This window comes from Odocoileus virginianus, chromosome 1 (assembly GCF_023699985.2).
Source record: "Odocoileus virginianus isolate 20LAN1187 ecotype Illinois chromosome 1, Ovbor_1.2, whole genome shotgun sequence".
Taxonomy (NCBI): domain Eukaryota; kingdom Metazoa; phylum Chordata; class Mammalia; order Artiodactyla; family Cervidae; genus Odocoileus; species Odocoileus virginianus.
Window position 1 is genome coordinate 49,821,912 of NC_069674.1, and position 17,971 is coordinate 49,839,882.

The window sequence follows — 17,971 nt, forward strand, 5'->3', positions numbered from 1 at the left end:
CAAAAGATGATATTATAACTTGTTTTCCCAAACCTTTTAGAGATAGGAAATGATTCCCTCTTCCATGCAGGGTGAAAACTATAGCTAATCTGTTCCCTTAAGACTCGGTCATTTCATCTCAGATTGTAAGAAATACCTCCTGCCTTTTGCCTGCTGGGTCTGTTAGAATTGAGTAGGGGCTTTGGGATCTGGTGAGTTCTTGATGCAGAGCTGAGGTGGGTCCAAGTTGAGGGGGTGCCCTGACTCTGGATGAGTGTCTGGGAAGAGCAGCCCTGGGTACTGCTATTTCAAGGGTTCTGCTACCCCAGAGTCAGATAATCAGCCTCTCCAGAGCTTACCATCAGGACCTGCGCTTCTCTGAAGAAGCTGGGATCATCCCATGGTGATCCTCATCAGAGACTACTAACAACTGGAGACAAGTTACTACCACATCTGATGTCTAATGTGTCCACAGAAAGCACAGCACTAAGCATGTCTAGTATAAGAGCTAGAATAGCACAAGTTAGGAATTTGTGCTAGGAGTCACAGCAAAGGGACTAGAGCTACAGGCATGAGGGTCCCATGCATGTGAGCAGAAACCAGAGAATGGGCTGGAAGAAATTCATGTGACACTTCCATTTCCAGCTTCATTGCCACCAATGCCAAGATCTTATCCCATCTTCAATCCATAGCCAATTTCTTACTGTTCTCCAGATGCCTTTATGGACATTTGTTTCTGCATAATATGGCAGAGTGAAAAGATCATGAACTTGAAGTTAGATTCCCAACCATCTCTCATATCAGCTATAGTATGACCTTGGGCAAGTTACTTGCTCCATTTGAATATCTGTCTCCTCATCTTCAAAGTGAACAGAATCAGTTGCAGCTCATCAGGTGATTGATTCCTGCTTCCATGATGGCTCCTGCAATGCACGAAACCTGGGTTCGATCCCTGGGTTGGGAAGATTCCTTGGAGAAGGGAATGGCAACTCACTCCTGTATTCTTGCCTGGAGAATTCCACAGACAGAGGGGCCTGGCAGGCTACTGTCCATGAGGTCTTAAGGAGTCAGACACAACTGAGTGACTAACACTTTCACTTTCTTTTCTTTCATCTTCAAAGTGAATAGAATCACCTGTACCTCATAAGGTGTTGATCCAGATAACCAGCCTAGTACAGGGCCCAACATATAAGACTCAACTGTGTTCTTTCTTTTTTACCTGGTATGACCCAATCCTTTAACTCCACCTCCAAATCTGTGTGTCTGACCAATGTACTTAACCCAGATGTTTTCATGCTATCACAGAGACCCCAACAAATAGTGACATCAACAAGATGGAAACCTCTCTGTCTCCAGCAGCAGTCCAGGGCTGGGGTAGCTGCCCAGAGGCAGGAATTCAGGCCCCCCCCCACTGGTTACCCCATCATCTCTGAGTGTTGCCCTCCTCTCTATGGTCCCAGATGGTTATCACCATTTCATCTGCATTCCAGCCAAGAGCAAAAGGGCATGCCCTTCAAGTCCATGGGCAGCACTGTACACATCACTTCTGCTCTCTTCACCTTGGCCAGGATTTAATGGCCTCTGCAAGGAGTGTTGTTCTAAAAAACCAAAGGTTTCACCATAGCAGGGGAAGGGAGAATTAACAGTAAAAGGGAGGCGGCAGCCTCTGCTAACTCTGGCAAAGTCCAGCCCATCCCTCATGACTTCCTCTACTTATTTATTTATTTATCATTACTGTGGACCATTTCTATCATCTTTATTGACTTTGTTACAATATTGTTTCTGTTTTATGTTCTGGTTTCTTGGCCAGGAGGCATGTGGGATCTCAGCTCCCTGACCAGAGACGGAACCCACACCCCCTGCATTGGAAGGCGGAGTCTTAACCACTGGCCGCCAGGGAAGTCCCATGACTTCCTTAAAGGCAGTTCCTCAGTAAGACCTTCCCTGTAGCCTCTTCTATCAAAAAGCAGGGTTAGTGTCCACTGCACTGTGCTCCCAAGTGCCACTGTGCACTCACCTCTGTTGCAGGTTACAACTGGACCAAGGCATGCTTAATGCACCACCAACTAGAACCAAGTCTCATCTCATGGGCCAATTCAGTTGATCACTAGTGGCACCCTAGACAACTGTCTGAGACAAATTCTGAATCTGGGTGAGACTCAGTAGGAGAGAAAGCTAAGGTCAATGAAGAGTGTCTCTGATGGCCATAGGAGAGAGGAGGGGCAGTATCTGTGCCATGCATTTGCTGTCTCTGATGCAGACCTAATGTTGCTTTTGTTCAGTTGCTAAGTCATGTCCAACTCTTCATGACCCCATGGACTTCAACAGGCCAGGCTCCTCTGTCCTCACTATCTCCGAGTTTGCTCGAATTTATGCCCATTGAGTCAGTGATGCTATCTAAACATTTCATCCTCTGCCACCCTCTTCTGCTTTTGCATTCAATCTTTCCCAGCATTGGAGTCTTTTCCAAAGAGTCAGCTCTTTGCCTCAGGTGGCCAAAGTATTAGAGCTTTAGCAGATCCAGTGCCAACTTTTATATATGGTGGATAGTATACATGAAAAACAGAAATGTACTTTAGTTACATTGCTTGACAGACTGTATGCAGCAGCAGTAGAAACTGCTTATTTGCTTATTATGACTGTAGCTATAGTTTGATAGCAGCTGGTTTTTTATATACAAGGTCTGAAATCTTATCCTCTATCCTTTCTGATACTTTGAAATATCCTAACAAATCAATAAGGTCTAGGAGCTGCACCCACATCTTTTACTTACCCTAAATATACAGTGATCAAGTTTCCAGACTCATTCATTAGAATTTTATTTTCCTGTACTATTTGTATAATCATTTGAAGGTATACCAGTTAAATCAATCATATGTAGTTAAACATTTAACATATTGCCATGATTATGATAAACACATAGGCTATAAAATTGGGATAGTTCTAGTGAAATCAGGATAAGATGTACCACACATATGCATACTTGTGTACCGAGCACTGTGCTACATGCAGTATGGCATATGGATAGAGATGATGCTGGGGAGAAAATAGTTTGCTGAAGTGAAGTCTCATCTACTGTCAGAAGAACAAAGGAAGCAAGACATCATGACTGATGAGAATCTTAATCATGGGTTCACTCTGCAGAGCCAGGCAGGAGGAAGACCAGACCCCGAGGTCTCCACTGCCACACAAGCAATGAAGACAGATGCATGGAAGCTGAGATGGACAAGTTCAAGTTCTGATGTGGTCATATGTAACATATAAGAGTGTGCTTTTGTGCATTTCTTTCTTAGTCACTCAGTTGTATCCGACTCTTTGTAACCCCATGGACTGTTGCCTGCCAGACTCCTCTGTCCATGGCATTTCCCAGGCAAGAACACTGGAGTTGGTTGCCATTTCCCCCTTCATGGGATCATCCTGACCCAGGGATCAAACCTGTGTCTCCTGCATTGGCAGGCAGGTTCCTTACCACCGAGCCACCAGGGAATTCCCTGTAAGAGCACTGACTACATTTGCTCATTTCCTGATAGCATGCAGTGTAGATAGGAAATTGCATTCTTTTTTAGGTGCTTTAGGAAGCTACAGTTAAAAATCTATCTCTTTTTTTTTTTTTTTTTTACAGGACTAAAGTCAGAAGGCCTTTATAGAGTCTCCGGGTTCACAGAACACATCGAAGATGTCAAAATGGCCTTTGACAGAGGTAGGTTTGCCCGCTGCATGTATGTATGTGTTAGTTGCTCAGTTGTGTCCGGCTGTTCATGGACAGACCCCATGGACTGTAGCCCATCACCGTCCTCTGTCCATGGGATTTCCAGGCAAGAATACTGGAGTGGGTAGCAGTTCCCTTCTCCAGAAGAGCTTCCCAACCCAGGGACCTAACCCAGGTCTCCTGCATTGCAGGCAGATTCTTTACCTTCTGAGCCAAGGATGCCCCAGACTCGCACTTTATTGAGTGCGAAATGACTTATCCTTAGCATCTTCTCTTTTGGAACCAGTTTTATTCATAATGGAAATGGGGTTTTAGAGCTACTAAGAGCTGTTCGTTAGGAAGCCAGGAAGTAATATTTTGTAATCCATAGTTCTCTCATAGTTCTCTGATTCTCTGGGGAAAGTGTCTTTTAAAAAGTCATGGACAGTTGACCACATGGAGAAGTGAGTTAAAAATACTACTTGAGTGATCAGGCAGCCTTTGGTGTCATTAAGCTTCTTGACTTTGTTGCCCAGCGTTTATGACCTGTCACGTGGCACCATGGCACATGGCACCTTCTGCATCCTCCATCTCAGATCCCATGGACTCTTCTCCTTCTTCCAGGGATCCAAAGAGGAGAGCATAGGGATGGGGGTACCCCTGGCACTGAACTAGGGGAAGTTTAGGAGGTAACTCCTTTTTTTCTTTATGACTGTACCATACGGTCCTCCAGGCCATATGCTTGCTTAGGTCAGATATCATGAGCTAACTAGGGAACTTATTAAAAATACAGATCAGCAGGGTCCACCCTGGGAACTCATTCAGGAAGCTGAGTGAGCCTAAGAATCTGTATTTCCTTTGAATGATCCAAATAATTCTGGTACAGCCAATCAGAGATAGAACTCTGGCCCACTAGATAGGTCCTCTGCTCTGTAGAGTAGTAGATGAGGTCTTTGATGATCTATCTGCATGCTCATAGCCACAACCGCCTCTCTATAGACTTTGTACCCTAGCAATACTGAAGTACTTCCCACTTCTCTTCATGAACAAGCACCTGGGGTCACCTTGCTCTCTCCATCTAGAACGTGTTCACAATTCTGCCTGGCAAATATTTAATTGTTTTGTCAATTGGATGTCAGCATAAGTCTTCTCTTCTCATGACTTCTCCCTGACCACCCCACACTGACCTAAGAATTCCATTTCCTTTTCCTCTGTCCTGCTCCATATTTCCACATTTCTCCAGCAGAGCTGTCTTCCCATTTCCTTGCAGTTGTTGAGCTTCATGCCCAACTTCCAATCTAACCAGAGTTATTTGAATAAAAGTACCATTGGCCTTCTGTATCTGCAGGTTCCATATTGGTAGATTCAACCAATTGTGGACCAGAAATATGTTTTTTAATTCCAGAAAGTTCCAAAAAGCAACACTTGAATTTGCCACAAGCTGGCAACTATTTATGTAGCATTCACATTGCATTGTACAAAAAAGATTTTCACGACCCAGATAATCACAATGGTGTGATCACTCACCTAGAGCCAGACATCCTGGAATGTGAAGTCAAGTGGGCCTTAGAAAGCATCACTATGAACAAAGCTAGTGGATGTGATGGAATTCCAGTTTAACTATTTCAAATCCTGAAAGATGATCCTGTGAAAGTGTTGCACTCAATATGCCAGCAAATTTGGAAAACTAGGAAGTTGTGACAGGACTGTAAAACGTCAGTTTTCATTCCAATCCCTAAGAAAGGCAATGCCAAAGAATGCTCAAACTACTGCACAATTGCACTCATCTCACACGCTAGTAAAGTAATGCTCAAAATTCTCCAAGCCAGGCTTCAACAATACGTGAACCATGAACTTCCAGATGTTCAAGCTGGTTTTAGAAAAGGCAGAGGAACCAGAGATCAAATTGCCAATATCTGCTGGATCATCGAAAAAGCAAGAGAGTTCCAGAAAAACATTTATTTCTGCTTTATAGACTATGCCAAAGCCTTCAACTGTGTGGGTCACAATAAACTGTGGAAAATTCTTCAAGAGATGGGAATACCAGACCACCTGACCTGCCTCTTGAGAAACCTGTATGCAGGTCAGGAAGCAACAGTTAGAACTGGACATGGAACAACAGACTGGTTCCAAATAGGAAAAGGAGTGCGTCGAGGCTGTATATTGTCACCCTGCTTATTTAACTTATATGCAGAGTACATCATGAGAAACGCTGGGCTGGAAGAAGCACAAACTGGAATCAAGATTGCTGGGAGAAATATCAATAGCCTCAGATATGCAGATGACACTACCCTTATGGCAGAAAGTGAAGAGGAACTAAAAAGCCTCTTGATGAAAGTGAAAGAGGAGAGTGAAAAAGATGGCTTAAAGCTCAACATTCAGAAAACTAAGATCATGGCATCTGGTCCCATCACTTCATGGGAAATAGATGGGGAGACAGTGGAAACAGCGTCAGACTTTATTTTGGGGGGCTCCAAAATCACTGCAAATGGTGATTACAGCCATGAAATTAAAAGACGCTTACTCCTTGGAAGGAAAGTTATGACCAACCTAGATAGCATATTAAAAAGCAGAAACATTACTTTGCCAACAAAGGTCCATCTGGTCAAGGCTATGGTTTTTCCAGTGGTCATGTATGGATGTGAGAGTTGGACTGTGAAGAAAGCTGAGCACCGAAAAATTGATGCTTTTGAACTGTGGTGTTGGAGAAGACTCTTGAGAGTCCCTTGGACTGCAAGGAGATTCAACCAGTCCATCCTAAAGGAGATCAGTCCTGGGTGTTCATTGGAAGGTCTGATGTTAAAGCTGAAACTTCAATACTTTGGCCACCTCATGCGAAGAGTTGACTCATTGGAAAAGACCCTGATGCTGGCAGGGATTGGGGGCAGGAGGAGAAGGGGACAACAGAGGATGAGATGGCTGGATGGCATCACTGACTCGATGGGCATGAGTTTGAGTAAACTCCGGGAATTGGTGATGGACAGGGAGGCCTGGCGTGCTGCGATTCATGGGGTCACAAAAAGTCGGACACAACTGAGCGACTAAACTGAACTGAACATTGCATTAATGTTATTTACATAGCATTTACATTGTATTAGGTATTATACATAATGTAGAGATGATTTAAAGTATACAGGAGAATATACATAGGTTATATGTACATACTAAGCCATTTTATATAAGGAATCTGGGCATCCATGGATTTTGGTACCCATGCGGTGGGGAGTTCCTAGAACCAATCCCCCATGGATACTGAGGGACAAATTTATGTCTTTTCTTAATTCACTAGAGTTTAACAGTGCCTGGCCCATGGTAGATTCTCAGTAATTATTTGTTAAATACATAAATAATGTGATCAGATGGCTTATCTGCTACACTCCTACTGTTTTCTGTACATTAAGAGCTTTTTAATCCTCACAACCAAATTTGCTGAGACATTTGTTCTTTCAATTCTCTGTATAAAAGATAATGCTATTAGTCCCTATATGACTGAAAAAAATTTATAGATTGTGACAGTTAAATTGGACTGTATCTACTAATGGTAAAAACAAAAAGTCAAAATATGTCTTCAGAAAGATTGCAAAAAAATAGTAAGAACTATAACATTACCTACACATGAGGGAAGGTTTAAGTTTCCCAGATTAAAGTCTTAGGATTAAGAAAGGAATAATCAAGTGAAAAGAAACTTTGGTAAGCCTGAAAGAAACATTAAAACCTGAAGATATTCAGCTTATTTTATGTATGTGATCTTTAAATCCAAATCCAAAGAATACTATATGAGATTCTTGACTTTATAATTTCAAATTAGGTTGTTATCCTATTATAAGCTTTGTGTCTAGAATATAAATTACTGTGCTAGACTTCTACTTAGCAAATTACCAAGAGCTGGCACCCAAAGAACTATTTTAAGTCTATTTCACTACTTTTTTGGCTGTACTTACCCTCAGACCCAAAATCCCTCTTACCATACTTCTTTTTGTTACTTCCTGCATCTCCATGTTACTAGATGCCAAAGGAGTCAGCTGAGACTTGTAAGGGAGCATTCATTGTTGGATCTTTTTTTTTTTTTCCTTTCTGGGCACGGTTTAACTTGGTGAAATAAGATCCTAATTAGGAATTGGATCATTGATTGTTTTTCAGATGGTGAAAAGGCAGATATATCTGCCAGCATCTATCCAGACATAAACATCATCACTGGAGCCCTTAAACTGTATTTCAGAGACTTACCCATTCCTGTCATCACCTATGATACCTATTCCAAATTTATAGAAGCAGCAAGTAAGTATTGAGAACCAATTTTTTAAAGCACCAAATTTTTAAGTGTGATGCTTTTGACGACAAGAAGATGAAAACTCAGAACCTGATTAAGTTATTGCATGAGGGCTTGCTTTGCCAAGTGAGGGCACAACGGTACAGTTAATAGAAAACCAGACATAGCACACTAGCTGAAGGAACCAGCACTAAGCCAGTTCTACTCGGCTGATGCCGGGTACCAGGCAGTTCTGTCTGTCCCCACTGTTTCTTCTATGCTGGCAACCGGCACAGGCAGACTTACTCTGTTATACGTTGAAAGTGAAATGCTTTTCTAGTAAGCAATCAGATATTCCCCAGTGAGGGCTGTATAGATTAACTACTCTCATCTATTCAGCAGAATACCCTTGCTTGTTATTAAAGTCATACCCCAAGTTAGGGCACATTGATGCTGTTCAAAATCAGTAACAGGCCAAGAAGATACTGTGTCAAGTACTATCCTAGGAACTCTCACCAACATCTCCTTTTTTAACCTTCTCATCTACCTGATGAGGCAAATATTGTAATCCCATTTTACAGAGGAGGTAAACTAAGCTTAGAGGGCTGAGCACACAGGCCCAGAAATGGAACATGAGCATTAGTCTTCCATCAGCCCAGAGCTGCTCCTTCAGGGTTTGGCACTTGGGTCATGCCGTCAGGTGAGGACCTGTGTGTGTCTGTGTGTGTGTGTTGGGGGTTGGGGGGGATGTTGCATTACACTTTGTCCAGGACTGTAGTGAGGAAAGGGAGATTCAGCTGCTAGATTGCATGACACAGAAGTCAAGCACACTTTGAGGAAGTTTTTTAAAAACTATAATTTTTAAAGGTATATGTCGCTAACTATAGTAACAAGATACCTGATGGGGAGACACATGGGCAGACTGCAATTGTGCAGGGTGTACTTCCCAGATGAGCTGTGGCTATACTCCCTGGTAAGAGCATTCTTTCCAGGGATCCACAAGATCCCAATGGTCTTGTGGGGAAGGTTCTGACAGCAGGTGCCCTCCACCCCAGGAGGAATGACCAGAAGAGCTTTCTTTGGATGGCTGCCAATACCTACCAGAGTCCTGAAAACAGAAGCATGCAAGCTTCCTCCCATTGTTAATGTGCCTACTATCTACTTCCTAACCTGGACAGGACCCTGGGGTTCACCATGCCAACATTTTGCCAAAAAGTACCAACAGTGCAGCCTGAATTGGCTGGCTCACCTGCCAGTGCCCTTGCATTATAAAGTGGATTCAGTTATGCCTGCCAAGAAAAGATTTGGTAGACAATTTCAAGAGAAAGCTCCCAAGTGTGGTCCAGTTTAAATTAAAGTTGGTCATAGTTTCTAGCAAATCCAGTGTTCAGAAGATGGGCAAAGCACAGTCTGTGCGTGTGCCACCAGTGAGTATCTACAAGGCTGCAGATTCCTAGAGGGCAAGGACCGCAGGCAGCCTCCTGGCATGCAGCCAGTGGACATTCAATACGCATGTGGCTCCCAGCCTCAAACCCTTTCTGAAATAAGACAAGACATGAACAAATGGATCACTTTAAGTGAAATATTATTAGACATCCTCTTCATCTGTAGCCTGAACAAACCAAACTTCTTGTAGTTTCTCTGAAAACTTTAATGTTTCAGCACTGCACTGATATTCATTATGTGTGATCTTCACAGAAATCTCCAATGCGGATGAGAGGCTGGAAGCGGTCCATGAAGTGCTGATGCTGCTTCCTCCTGCCCACTATGAGACCCTCCGATACCTGATGATCCACCTCAAGAAGTAAGCTGACACCTCCTTGGCGCTGCCTCCGCACACTCTACCTGCCCTGCACAGTTGATGCATTAGGGAAAGTGCACAACCTCCCCAACCCACTGAGTGGACAGATCCTCCTTTTAAGTGAATTAGTTACCTTCTGCAGGCCTGCGCCATTGATAACCCTAGACACTCACTCTGTGTCTAGGAGATAGCAGGAGCTGCTCCCTGCACTTTAGATGTGTCCTCTCTCTCAGGTGGTTACTGTTAGGGACCTCATGTTACAGATAATACTTCTGAAGCTTAGGGACATTACACAACTGATGCAGGGAGGTGAGGTAAAGCCAGGATGGAAACCCAGTTTGACCCATAGCCCTTAATCTGTCTTACCCATGTGTCTATGCTGCCCCTGCATCTGCACCCTCCTCCCACAATGCCTTGAACTCTGTGTTCTGTCCTTCCTCCTTTTGCTCACCCTAAACCCAGACTCCTGAGCTGCCTTCTTTCTGGGCAAGCAGATTTCCACCCTGATCTCTTGTTTCATTTGATGTATTAATTATCAGTCATGTGTGTGTGCTCAGTCATGTCCAAATCTCTGCAACCACATGGACAGCCCACCAGGCTCCTCTGTCCATAGCATTCTCCAGGCAAGAATGCTGGAATGGGTTGTCATTTCCTCCCACTGACTAACAGATTGCCCCCAAACCTAGTGGCTTGAAACTGTAAATGTTTATTATTGCATAGTCTCTGTGGACAGGAATCCAGGTGGCTTTTGCTGGGTGCCTTTGGTTCAAGGTTAATAATGAGGCTGCAGTCAAACTGACAGTGAGGCTGCAAGGCTCGAGGAGGGAAGCGTCCACTTCCAAGCTCACTCACATGGTCGTTGGCAGGATTCAGTTCCTCAGAGGCGACTAGCCTGCAGGTGTCACTTGCTGACTGTTCTCAGAACAAGGAACCCTGTTTCCTGTCATATGGATCTTCCCCTAGGCAGCTCCCCACATGGCAGCTGGCTTCTCTTATAGCAAGCAAGCAAGGCACCCACAATGGAAGACAGTCTTTCTGTAACCTAATCTCAGAAGTCATACCCCACTACACTGCTCTTGCTATTACTCTATGTGTTGGGAGCAAGTCACTAGGTCAAGCCTATGCTCTACTAGGGCAGCAGTCACAGCCTTTTTGACATCAGGGACCAGTTTCATCGAAGACAAAATTTCCATGGACCAGGGTTTGGGGGATGCATTGGGGATGATTTAAGCAGATTACATTTATTGTGTACTTTATTTCTACTGGTCTTCTCTGATAGCTCAATTGTTAAAGAATCCGCCTACAATGCAGGAGAGCCCGGTTTGATTCCTGGGTCAGGAAGATCCACTGGAGAAGGGATATAGGCTACCCACTCTAGTATTCTTTGACTTCCCTTGTGGCTCAGCTGGTAAAGAAATCCACCTACAATGCAGGAGACTTGGGTTTGATCCCTGGGTTGGGAAGATCCCCTGGAGAAGGGAAAGGCTACCCACTTCAGTATTCTGGCCTGGAGAATTCCATGGACTGTATAGTCCATAGGGTCTCAAAGAGTCGGACACGACCAGGCAACTTTCACTTTCACTTATTTCTATTATTATTACATCAGCTTCACCTCAGATCATCAGGCATTTTTATTAGATCCTGGAGGTCAGGGACCCCTGCTCTCGGGGAAGGAGTTACAGAAGGGTATGGATTCCAGGAGACAGAGCTCCCTGGGGGCCATCTCAGAGGCTGCCTGCCGCAGGGGCTACACACTGGTTTATCTGTGTGAGGGCATGTGAGATAGACAGAGATGGCTGTTTACAGTACACTGGAGTCTCTGGTTCCAGACTCTTTTACCTAAACCACAGATTTCTTCCCTTCACTGTCCTTGTGAGGTCAATATATTGGTCTTTGAGATGTTGCCAGGATCAGGGTACTTCCATGTGCCTTCCTCTGTGTTTTGGGGGGATACATAGTAGCAGCCCATTTTTAGATAAAATAAACCAAAAAATATCTATACTGACCAATTTACAGATTGATTCAGTAAATGAAAAGAAACAAGTTGATAAAACTATAGAAACACTAATGCATTGAGGCTTTAATTTTTCTACCTTTAAAACATATAAATACTCTTGCTCATATTCAAGGTGATCAGAAATGTAACAGTTATCTTAGACGAGTCTCATTTTGATTAATTTATTGAATTTAAGAATACAAGTACATTTTGGATAAAAAATAGGCTTGAGTATCAGTCTGCCTTTTAATTAGCTATATGTTACTTCTTTCAGTGTCCAATTGTGATACTTTGAAAGGCAAAGGAAAAAAATGCTGACACATCCCAGTTGAGTCTTAAATGCCAATTATTTAGTATTTTTACTATGGAGGGGTTGCTATCCATCTTGTCTGGTCAGGTGTGGTGCCTGACTTGATAGAGAACTATTAGTAGTTTGAAAATGAAGAATATCCTCTTCCTTACCTCCCTCTTAACTTTGCAATGTGAAGGTAATGCAAGCTGAGTTGACCTTTCTAAAATAATGCTAGATGGCTAGTCTTAGGAAGGTCAGTTCAGCTTCATTACCTTCACATTGCAAAGTTAAGATGGCAGCCTACTCCAGTATTCTTGCCTGGAGAATCTCATGGACAGAGGAGCCTGCACAGCTATAGTCTATGGGGTTGCAAAGAGTTGGACATGACTGAAGCAACTTGGCATGCACGCACGCACAGCTAAGCTTAATTAGCTTTAAGAGAATAAACACAAAGGGATAGCTTTCTGTAAAAAAAAAAACTTAAACATATGTCAATCCGATTTTGTTCTTATTTGAAGAATGTACTCCCTTTTAGATCTATTATGAACATCCTAAAACCTTAATTCCTTAAAGCAAGAATCTGAGAGATCATAATTTTATTTTACTTAGGAAGGTTTTAAGCCAACTTTGGAGTTTGAACTTCATGTTTAAAGGCTTTGCAGTTCTTACTTAGGTGTTTTTAAAATAATTTTATTAGAGTATAGTTGATTTATGTTTTGTTAGTTTCTGCTGGACAGCAAAGTGAATCAGTTATACATAAGCAAATATCCACTCTTTTATAGATTCTTTTCCCATATAGGCCATTACAGAGTGCTGAATAGATTTCCCTCTGCTATACAGTAGGTCTATTTATCTGTTTTATATATAGTACTATGTGTATATCAAGCCCAGTCTCCCAGTTTATCGCTCCCTACCCCCATTTCCCCCAGGTAACCATAAATTTTGTTTTCTACATCTGTGACCCTGTTTTGTAAATCAGTTCATTTGTGCTTTTTTATAAGAATCCATATGTAAGTGATATCACATGGTATTTGTCTTTCTCTGTCCGACTTACTCAGTGTGACAGCCTCTAGGTCCGTCCTTGCTGCTGCAGGTGGCATTATTTCATTCCCTGTTACAGCTGAGTAACGTTCCACTAGGATCTCTAGTGGTTCAGATGGTAAAGAATCTGCCTGCAAGGCAGAAGACCCAGGTTCAGTCCCTGGGCTGGCAAGATCCCCTGGAGAAGGGAATGGCAACATATACACCTATTCCATGGTGTATATGCACCACATCTCCTTTATCCACTCCTCTCCTGATGGATATTTAGGTTGCTTCCATGTCTTGGCAGTTGTAAATAGTGCTGCAGTGAACACTGGCATGCATTTATCTTTTCAGATTAGAGTTTTCTTCAGCTATATGCCCAAGAGTGGGACTGCTGGGTCATATGGTAGTTCTGTATTTGTTTTTTAAGGAACCTACATACTGTTCTACACAATGGTTGTACCAATTTACAATCCCATCAATAGTGTGGGAGGATTCCCTTTTCTCCACACCCTCTCCAGCATTTTTTGTTTCTAGATTTTTTGATCAAAGCCATTCTGACTGGTGTGAGGTGATACCTCACTGTATTTTTTATTTGCATTTCTCTAATGATTATTGATGAGATGACGGTTTTCAATTCCAATAACAATGACTGCTCCAGACCTCATCCTGTGGGACCTAAAAATAATGTCTAACTGCGTTCCCATTTGGCCACATTCCAGGCATTCTCTTGTCCCGTGACAATGCCTTGACCTTTCTCCTCAGGCAGTAGCCCTGCCAGCAGGCAGGGAATCTGGCCTCAGCTTCCTGGTTTGCCAGCCAATGGACAGAAAGAAGAGGGAAATGAAGACAATCATACAAGCCTCCAGCCTACAGACCTGTGGAGACAGCAAGATGAGGGAAGTGAAGACAGTCATACAAGCCTCCAGCATACAGACCATTAGAAAGCAAGGAGGAGATAAAGACAGTCATACAAGCATGCAGACAGTGGACAGCAGAGGGAAATGAAGATCGGCCTCCAGCATATAGACCAGTGGCCAGCAAGAAGAGGGAAACGAAGACAGTCATACAGTCTAGACTAAATCTGTATGCATTACGGGCCACCTAATAATCTTTACTGCCCCTTCAAGCCAATATTCCCTCAATGAGAGTTCCATGTTTGTTTAGTAAGAAGGACTGATTTTACAGTGTTCAAAAGTGTCTATACCAGATTCACTTCGTAGTTCACTTCTGTGGGCTGAAGACAATGTCCATAATCTAAAAAATTAATCTGAAAATTCAGTTCAGTTCAGTTGCTCAGTCCTGTCTGACTCTTTGTGACCCCATGGACTGCAGCATGCCAGTCTTCCCTGTCCATCAGCAACTCCCAGACCTTGCTCAAACTGAGCAAGGAATGAAAACTGACCTTTTCCAGTCCTGTGGCCACTGCTGAGTTTTCCAAATTTGCTGGCATATTGAGTGCAGCACTTTAAAAGCATCATCTTTTAGGATTTGAAATAGCTCAACTGGAATTCCATCACCTCCACTAGCTTTGTTCATAGTGATGCTTTCTAAGGTCCACTTGACTTTGCATTCCAGGATGTCTGGCTCTAGTCCAGTGATCACACCATCACAGTTATCTGGGTCATGAAGATCTTTTTTATATGTTCTTCTGTGTATTCTTGCCACCTCTTCTTAATATTTTCTGCTTCTTTAGATTCAAGGGATTAGATATGATAATGAGGGTCTGAAGAACTATGGACGGAGGTTCGTGACATTGTACAGCAGGCAGTGATCAAGACCATCCCCAAGAAAAAGAAGTGCAAAAAGGCAAAATGGTTGTATGAGGAGCCCTTACAAATAACTGAGAAAAGAAGAGAAGCTAAAGGCAAAGGAGAAAAGGAAAGATATAAGAATCTGCATGCAGAGTTCCAAAGAATACCAAGGAGAGATAAGAAAGCCTTCCTTAGTGATCAATGCAAACAAATAGAGGAAAACAATAGAATGGGAAAGACTAGAGATCTCTTCAAGAAAATCCAAAAATTCCCTTTTAAAAAAATACTTCTCTATAATTCCAGTCCTCAATTTTCTTTTGCAAATTCCAAAACCAGAGAAGCTCTCAGGGACCTATTTCATAATCAGTACACAAATCCACCCTTGAATCTGTATAACGTCTCTCTGTGTATGTTTGTCTTGCAGGGTGACTATGAATGAAAAGGACAATTTCATGAATGCTGAAAATCTGGGGATTGTGTTTGGACCCACCCTGATGAGACCTCCTGAGGACAGCACCCTCACCACCCTCCATGACATGCGGTACCAAAAGCTGATTGTGCAGATCTTAATAGAAAACGAAGATGTTTTGTTTTAATTCACCAGGTTAATGAGTTGAGTGGCCCCAGCCCCATCTAAGTTGATAAGGCTAAAGAAATAAAAACATCTCTTGCACTTGATTTGTTTTCCAAACAAGTGATGGAATTTCCTGGACCACAGTGGATTGCCAGGTTGGCTACTGTGTCTCATAGACACTGGCCCCTCCACGGGAGAACAGCAAGGATGAGGGCGAGAAAATGTCCTCACCTCGGGTCTTTGCCGTGCCTCGTATGTCTGTCTGTTTTGTTGGAAGAGTGATTAATAAATCTTTCTTTAACTTATTAAAAGTAGACCTTTAAACTTCTGTCTTATCAGTAATAAAAGGGAACTTAATTCATAGAGGTACTTGATACAGTTATACATTTTCCACTTACAAAAAGAAGACAATTCTATATGTTAAATGTTAAATGAAACTTATATTGTAAGATGTATTTTTATTTTAGCTGCAAGAATGTTACTTTATTTTAGCAAATAGAACTCAATGCAGTGCATTGATTATTACCCTGTATACCTTGTCCTGCCTTCTTGCTGTGATCCCTGAAAAAGTTTCCCATGAATGCAGTATTATCTTGACATACCTCTGTCCTTATCAGTGCTTTGCAGTGAAATTTCACCTCCCACCTCTGTCCCTGCTTTTAATAGTTTTTTCTGTTAAGCACTGCCATTTTGCTACCGTGCAGTATGTTTATAGCAATTGTAGGATGGTCTGTCACATCTACAGATTTTCTTTCCATAGAAATTTTGTGAAATCCCAAAGTATGTTTCAGAATTGGTCATAGTCCTTCCATATCATGTGTGTACATCACAGAACATGCAGAACGTGGTCATTTTACATAAAATGATTTGGAAACACTGGTTATATCTAGGCCACGTTAAAAGCACTTTTCCTCTTCATTTCAGGCAAGCGTTCTGAATTCATCTGTTAATGGCATGTTGCATTTTCGCCATATGTCTGTATTTCTGAAAAGTGAACCTGCAGTCATTGTTGATTTTTTCATTTTTGTTTTATAAACAAGCCTATTTTTTAAAGAATGAATAAGTTTGGTTTTTATGAATATGTGTACCTCCTTGATCAAAGTAGCTCTGATGGATAATTTAATATGATTTGATGACTATAGTTCTAGCTTATTGGTTCTATTTATCTTATCATGAGCTTTCCACACCAAGATTTCTATATTTTGTAACATAGGTAAAATATTTAAGATGTCAAAAAAACTGTAAACCTAAATTTGTTTTTCTTAAACCTAACTACAATGTCTTTTCCTCTGATTATCTGAGATGATTCATGTTGTTACTCACCAGTCTTGTTTTGGAGTGACCAGAAGAGAATTACTGTGTGTTAAGTGAGCTGAAAGGGGAGAGGGCAGTGCAGTTGTCATTCTGGAAATCCCCAAGGGCCGTGTGAAAGGAGTTCGCTGGCACTTGGGGGTCAGGATGGTTCTGCTTGGTCCCTGATAGCATTGTTCCTCCCAGCTGTACAGGTTTGTTTGTTGTAGCCTATGTACTTCTTGATACTGTCAAAAATTATTTGGAAATGGTTTTATTTTGTGAAGTGAACAATACTTTGTAATTTATGATAGTGTAAATGGAAGGAAAAAGCATTAAATGTATTAAATTCTCTGTCTATCATTTGGGAAGACATGAAAGAAACTGGTGTTGGGGGCTAGAGGGAAAGAATATTCACAACACTGCTCTCAGATGGATTTTAGGCAATAAAGTTTCTATCATCGCCAAAACACAATAAGAAAAGAAAGATCCCAGGGAGTCTTCACCTCTGGTCCCACTCCCTCCTCCAGTTTCCTCCTGCGGAGCCTGCCTGCGATTAAGGTTCCAATACTCTAGCTTCCTTTTCTGTAAGACCCACTGTGTTTATGTCCTTCATTGAGTTATGTGGTGTTTAGAGCAGATCACCCTAGGCTGCCTGCAGGAGGGCAGAAAGACTCAAGTTTGAGTAGCAGAAGGTGAAAGTGTTAGTCACTCAGTTGTGTCCAACTCTTTGCAACCCCATGGACTGTAGCCCAACAGGCTCCTCTGTCCATGGGATTCTCCAGGCAAGAATAGTGGAGTGGGTTGCCATTCCCTTCTCCAGGGGATCTCCAGGGATCAAACCTGCTGCTGCTGTTGCTAAGTTGCTTCAGTCATGTCCGACTCTGTTCGACCCCATAGACGGCAGCCCACCAGGCTCCCCCGTCCCTGGGATTCTCCAGGCAAGAACACTGGAGTGGGTTGCCATTTCCTTCTCCAGGTCAAACCTGGGTCTTCTGCATTGCAGGCAGGTTCTTTACCATCTGAGCCGCCAAGGACCTGCCTATTATTGGCTGCATATGACCTTGGGAATGAGTTTGCTCCTCTGAAAAACTGGAGAAAATATTCTGATTGAGTTTTAAGAATGATTACTTAGGAGAGGAAAGGATATAACATGAGGTGGAAAAGAAGACACATGAAAGAAAAGGATTTGTCCCAGGTTAAATCCTAGTCCAAGTAATCATAGGGGTATTATTATAACAGGGCTCTCATGTGTAATGAGGGTCACTTGACTCCTTTTCTCGAATGTGATTACAACACTTGATCCCTCTACCTTGCTTTAGTCT

At 42.5% G+C, this 17,971-nt stretch overlaps 1 protein-coding gene across 3 annotated transcripts in view; it reads left to right on the forward strand.

The window, feature by feature from the left end:
• CHN2 (chimerin 2) overlaps positions 1-17,009 on the forward strand; it is a 321,944-nt gene extending 304,935 nt beyond the window's left edge. For all 3 annotated transcript variants that reach the window (XM_020892483.2, XM_070467920.1, XM_020892488.2), the window contains 4 exons: positions 3,602-3,679; positions 7,808-7,945; positions 9,615-9,720; positions 15,207-17,009. In XM_020892483.2, coding sequence (XP_020748142.2) covers positions 3,602-3,679; positions 7,808-7,945; positions 9,615-9,720; positions 15,207-15,378 — 494 coding nt within the window. In that variant the 3' untranslated portion in view covers positions 15,379-17,009. The remainder of the gene's footprint in view (positions 1-3,601; positions 3,680-7,807; positions 7,946-9,614; positions 9,721-15,206) is intronic.
• Positions 17,010-17,971: the final 962 nt, after the last annotated feature.